This window comes from Nicotiana tabacum, chromosome 11 (assembly GCF_000715075.1).
Source record: "Nicotiana tabacum cultivar K326 chromosome 11, ASM71507v2, whole genome shotgun sequence".
Classification (NCBI taxonomy): Eukaryota; Viridiplantae; Streptophyta; class Magnoliopsida; order Solanales; family Solanaceae; genus Nicotiana; species Nicotiana tabacum.
In genome coordinates, this window is record NC_134090.1 from 50,579,969 (window position 1) to 50,586,382 (window position 6,414).

Here is a 6,414-nt window from a genome sequence, read left to right on the forward strand (position 1 = left end):
ATGATTTCTGTGGTGGAAAATGATGCTACATCATTGGTGCCTTGTAAGAGCCCCATAGATCCTCTTGAACAAACTTTGATTAGGGATGAAGAAGACAGTGAAGATGAAATAATGGGAGAAATTGAGCAAGTACTTGACATGTCTTGCAGTTATGTCCATGGGTTTGAAAGATTTGAGGAGTTGGAAAGGCCTATCACTTCGACCCCTCCTAATTCATCTATTGAAGAAGCTCAAAAGGTAGAACTTAAGCCTTTTTTAGTGCATCTACGCTATGCTTATTTGGGAAACTCTGAGACAATGCCAGTGATTATCTCATACATCTTGACTAATGCACAAGAAGGAAAATTGCTTAGAGTACTTCGCGAGCATAAAAAGGCTATTGGGTGGATAATTGCTGACATCAAGGGAATCAGTCTATCATTTTCCATGCATAAAATCTTTTTGAAAGATGGACACCGCCCCAATATTGAGCAACAAAGGAGATTAAATCCCATTATGAAAGAGGTCGTGAAGAAGGAAGTAATTAAGTGGCGGATGCAGGTATTATCTTTCCTATCTCTGACAGTAACTGGGTAAGCCTGATACAATTTATGCCCAAAAAGGGGGGATGATTGTGGTATAGAATGAGAAAACTGAGCTAATTGCTACTCGCACTGTGACAGGTAGGAGAGTTTGCGTTGATTACAGAAGGCTCAACAAAGCAACCCGCAAGGACCACTTCCCACTTCCATTCATTGACCAAATGTTGGACAGGTTGGTGGGGCATGCATATTATTGCTTCCTTGATGGTTATTCGGGGTACAACTAGATTGTCATATGCCTAGAGAATCAGAAGAAGACCACTTTTACTTGTCCTTATAGCACTTTCGCCTTCAAGTGCATGCCATTTGATCTTTGTAATGCACCTGCCACTTTCCAAAGATGCATGATGGCTATTTTTACCAATATGGTAAAAAAATTTGTGAAAGTCTTTATGGATGATTTTTCAGTCTTTGGGTCTTCTTTTGATGACTGTTTGAAGAATTTGAGCAAGGTGTTAGCCTGTTGTGAAGAAAAAAATCTAGTATTGAATTGGAAAAAGTGCCATTTTATGGTGTAGGAAGGTATCGTGTTGGGTCATAGAGTGTCTAGAAGAGGCATTGAAGTTGATAAGGCAAAGGTGGAGGCAGTTGAAAAATTACCTCCACCCATTTCTGTGAAGGGTGTCCGGAGTTTCTTGGGACACACGGGGTTCTATCGATGCTTTATAAAGGATTTTTCAAAAATTGCTACTCCTTTGTGCAAGTTTCTTAAAGGATGTAACTTTCAATTTTGATGACGCCTGCCTAAAGGCATTTGAAGAGATCAAAAAGAAGTTGGTGGATTCCCCTATTATTACGGCACCGGATTGGTATTTACCATTTGAACTTACGTGTGATGCAAATGGCCATGTTATTGGGGCAGTGTTAGGCTAGAGGAAAGACAAGGTATTTTATTCTATCTACTATGCGAGTAAGACTCTTGATGATGCGCAGCTGAATTACACCACCATTGAAAAGGAGTTGTTAGCCGTGGTGTGGGCTTGTGAGAAATTTAGGGCATACTTGGTGGGAACGAAAGTCATATTCCATACCGATCATGCATCAATCAGGTATCTATTACAAAAAAGGAATCTAAGGCTAGATTGATGCACTGGGTTTTATTGTTGCAGGAATTTGATGTAGAAATACGAAATCAAAAGGGCACAGAGAACCATGTAGCTGACCATCTATCAAGGCAAGAAAGTCACGAACACGTGGAGGAGGGTGGAGAAATTAAAGAGGCATTTCATGATGAGCAACATTTTGCTATCACCCAAGACTCTCCCCCATGGTACACGGACTATGTGAACTATCTTGTGAGTGGGGTACTTTCTCCTGAAACTGAATCTGAAGCTAGAAAGAGGTTTCTACATGATGTGAACTTCTACTACTGGGATGAGCCATACTTATACAAACAGTATGTTGATCAGTTGATGAGGAGATGCATTCCAAAAAAGGAGGTGGAATTAGTCTTGTATAATTTTCATGCATCACCGTATGGGGGGCATCATGGAGGCGATAGAACAACTGCAAAGGTATTACAGTACGGTTTCTTTTGGCCAACATTATTCAAGGACGCCCATGCATTTGGTAAGAAGTGTGAGCAGTGTCAAAGAACATGAACAATCACAAAGAGGCATGAGATGCCTTTGACTAACATCCTGGAGGTCAAGATTTTTGATATGTGGGGGATAGATTTTATGGGACCATTCCTTTTGTCCAGAGGAAACAAGTACATCTTGCTAGCAGTCGACTATGTGTCAAAATGGGTAGAGGTGATCACATTGCCAACAAATATTGCCATGGTAGTAGCTGCATTTGTGAAAAAGAACATATTCTCAAGATTTGGGACTCCAGTGCCTTGATTAGTGATGAAGGGACACATTTTTGCAATCGGTTATTGAATAACCTTCTAGCTAAATACGGAGTCCACCATAGAGTTACTATAGCATATCATCCTCAAATAAGTGGACAAGATAAGGTGTCTAGCAGAGAAATAAAGCAAATCTTAGAGAAGACGATGAGTATGAATAGGAAGGATTGGGCTGCAAAGTTAGATGATGCCTTGTGGGCGTATAGAACTGCATACAAAATGCCAATTCGGGCATCGCCGTATAAGCTTGTTTATGGGAAGGCATGTCACTTGCCTATTGAGCTTGAACACAAAGTATACTGGGCCATTAAAAAGTTGCATATGGACCTTGAAGCTGCGGGTGAGAAGAGACTCTTGCAGTTGAATGAGTTAGATGAGTTCAGGCTGCACTCTTACGAAAATGCAAAGTTTTCCAAAGAGAAAACGAAAAGATGGCATGACAAGCGTATCAAGTCACGTCACTTAGAGCCAGGCCAACAGGTATTATTGTTCAATTCTAGGCTCAAGCTGCTTCCTGGGAAGTTAAAATCGAGATGGCCAGGCCCGTTTGAGGTGGTGAGAGTCACTCCTTATAGTGAAATTGAGTTGTGTGAATTAAATGGTGATAGGAAATTTTTAGTGAATTGACATAGAGTCAAGCACTATTGGGGAGGAATAATTGGTTGTAAGAAGGCCAAAGTTGTACTCGCTGATGAGTAAGCGAGGCTCTGCGTCGTGCCGCGACGTTAAATCAGGCGCTTGTTAGGAGGTAACCCAACTTTACTTTTTTCTTTTATTTTTATTTGTATTATAGTATTTTTGTAGTGTCTATTTTCTTTTGTGGGATTATAAGCGTAGGAAGCAAAGCCATTGGAAGGGTGAAAAAAACGAGCTAAATGATGAGAACTAAGTGTGGGGTGACCACACAAAGGACCATACCTGGGGGAAGTCTGAGTACCCATGAGCTGCTAATTCTTTGGCCTTTGGCCTACTAGGGAGTCTCTTTACACTCTTGTTATTTATAATGTGCATTGAGGACATTGCACAATTTTAAGTGTGGGGTGAGGAGATTGTCTGGGTAATTTTCTGTGCTATTTTAGCTTAGTTGTAGTATTCTTCTTAGTGTAGTAGTTTTTGTTTTTAAAAAAATCAAAAAATTAGGACTTTTCCCAACGATGGATCTCCTAGACAGTTTTCTCGAGAGATTTAAGTCGAAAAGAAAAAGGACAAAAAGATTTTCTTTGTAGGTAGTGTAGCAATTACCCCTTGATTTTTCTTTGTGTCGCGGCTCTTTTACAAGGGTTTTGTTTGAACCGGGTGTAGTTAGTTGTATTTTTTTAAGAGTAGGAGCCAGTGTGCTATGAATTGATTTGAAGCAATATCTCTTAACTTTGTTATGCCTTGAGAATAGTAAGTACTTTGGTTGTGACGCTTAAGCTTGGTTTTTGACTCTTGTATAAGTATCTTAAATTGTATGATCTTAACTTTATATAACTGCTTTGACTAGAGTGTCTTGATGAGTCCAATCCTGAGTTAGTTATGTGCCATGTGTGTGTGAGGTTTATGAGTTAATCTGTGCATTGCATTTGATGTTTAATGCTTGCTCCGTGTGTTTGTAAAGAGAAATAGTAGTTTTGTTCAGTCTTAGAAGTGATATAGGCGCTTCTTTGTTGAGCCAGATATATATATTTTACTCACCTAATTGTTATGTATCATAGTTAATTCCTTTGATCCTGTGATCCTGTTTCTTTGGCAACCACATTAAAAGCCTTACCCATTTGTTTGAATTAACCATCTATTTGAACCTTTTCACCTCTCATGAGCACAAATTGTTATGAACTTTGTAAAAGTTAAAGTGTGGGGTGGTTGGTTTGGCTTTTGAGTGGAACTAATGAAATAAGGAGACAGGTGCACTGTCTTGAAAAATTAAGAGCCACTTGAATTGAAAAAGAAAAGAAAAAAATAGTTGTATTGTTGTGAAAAATATTCCTTAAAAGTGGCAACTCTTGATATAATTATGCTTAAAGAAGTAGGGAGTTGATGTATATTAATGTGAATGTGGAGTTATGGTTTGACATAAGTATGGGATTTAAATGTTAAAGTGTATGTATTAAAGTGCTTAGGGAGTTGTAGTCACTCTTATATCTAAATGTATCCTACCAGTCTCACAGCCTACATTACTACTAATTAAAGTCCTACTTGGTCTTAGACTGAATGAGCTCGATTAGTAGAGTAGTATACTACGAACAAGCCTATGGTGCATCTTTTGTGGCATATGAATGTTATTTCTGAGAGTGAGTGAATTCTTTCTATCCTGAGTTCCTAATTGTTCTTAAAGTTTATTGTATGTGAAACTACTCTCTTTTGTTGTGTGAGGTCCCTTGATTCATGAAGGAAAAGTAATGTCATTAACCTTTATGTTAGAGTAAGTGAGTGAGTTGTGAATAATGTGTGGTACTTGTGAGTCAAATCTTGAGGTTAAGATGTTACACTCTTGTGCTTAGTCTACTTTAAATATTCTTGGTATGACGAGTTAGGAGGATTGTTTAAAAAGGTCATGTTATTGTAAAGTGTAGTTTGATTGCTCGAGGACGAGCAATGATATAAGTGTGAGGTGTTGATGGTAGGCTATAATCTCGTGTTTTAGTCGTTTATTTCACTCTAATTCACTACACTTTAATTGTGCTTGAGCTTTAATCGCTAGTGTTTTGCACTTATTGTGTCTTTTATGCCTTGTAGGAGTGATTCCGAGTTATGTAGATGTTGTGGAACTAATTCAAGCTAATTGGAGCTTTGAAGTCTGAGTATAAGCCCAAGGGATTAAGCCGAGATCATGTTCGGAGGTCGAGGATCAATTTTGGACGTCAAAATTCAAGGAACAAGCAACTGCTGAAGAAATGCACTAGTGCGAGGCACATTGTGCGATGTATTAATGCAAAGTTTTGTCAGAAATTTCTAAAGTTCAGAGATTGGGTTTTTTGTGGTCTAACAGGAAAAGGCATTAGTGCGACGCCCTGGGTAATGCATGGAAAGCATTAAGTTTGCAAGTTTTCCTATTTCGGCTCGGAAAGGAAGATTTTGTCTAGGTCCGACCCTACTTGGTATAAATACATGGAAAATATTATTTTTGGACTTTGGACACACTTTAGACCTAGAGACACACGAGAATGATCCGGGAGCAAGGATATATTGGATTTCTTCATCTTTTCTTAGTATTTTCAATTATCCAACACTTATGAATTTGTTTGATACTATCATGAGTGGCTAAAACCCGTAGTTGTGGGATTGTGATTTAGCCATGAGTATTGTTGTTTAACGCTGAATTAACCTTGATTACGATTCACTAATATATGGTTGTTTCTTTAATTCTGTTTATTAATTGCTTATATGTCTGGCCAACAGTTAGGTTCTATTTACTATCTATGCTATGCTTGAGAAAGCCATATTTAGATTATAAAAGAATTGAAGAGGCACGATCTTAACTCTGAGGGGTGGGGGGATTTGTGGTTAGGATAGGAATATACCTAGTCACCGTGTTTAATTAGATATCGTAATCTTAATGAGTTCTTAATATATTGATTTCATAGGAATATAGGCATTAATATATTTTAAATACGCGAGTAATACTTCAGGAGAAGGCTATGAGAGCAATTTTTTGATTAATTTGCAACCATGAGTGAATTATATGAAAGGGAGAGTTAACTAGAACACAATAGGATTGGTGAATCGATCACAACCCTGAAATATTTGTCTCTACTGAATACACAACAACTATTTTGCTGCTTGATAATTTAGTTACTAGTTAGATTTACTGTTTAGTATAATCACACTTTTGAATTTGGATTGGATCGACTAAATAACAATCTTGGTGAATTTAGTGGGTAGTTAATACAAATTTCTGTGGGTTCGACACTCGACTTATCATTTTATCACTTGCATGACCACGTATACTTGTATGTGCGTTTGGGAGCAACAAGAAGATGCACGTGGAATGGAGGTGGA

At 38.2% G+C, this 6,414-nt stretch overlaps 1 protein-coding gene across 1 annotated transcript; it reads left to right on the forward strand.

Moving 5' to 3' along the window:
- Positions 1–3,060, forward strand: LOC107771127 (uncharacterized). The gene is made up of 6 exons (XM_075224212.1): positions 1–540; positions 1,100–1,195; positions 1,296–1,430; positions 1,515–1,586; positions 1,691–2,095; positions 2,284–3,060. The coding sequence occupies exons 1-6, from the start codon at positions 1–3 to the stop codon at positions 3,058–3,060; spliced, it is 2,025 nt and encodes a 674-aa protein (XP_075080313.1).
- Positions 3,061–6,414: the final 3,354 nt, after the last annotated feature.

What these genes read in the sequence shown, in the direction of transcription:
- LOC107771127 (XM_075224212.1), top strand. Translation starts at nt 1, where the DNA reads ATGATTTCTGTGGTGGAAAATGATGCTACATCATTGGTGCCTTGTAAG. An exon ending in AATTACCTCCACCCATTTCT is followed by an intron (nt 1,196 to 1,295) that starts GTGAAGGGTGTC and finishes AGTTTCTTAAAG; the next exon opens with GATGTAACTTTCAATTTTGA. An exon ending in CGTGTGATGCAAATGGCCAT is followed by an intron (nt 1,431 to 1,514) that starts GTTATTGGGGCA and finishes GATGATGCGCAG; the next exon opens with CTGAATTACACCACCATTGA.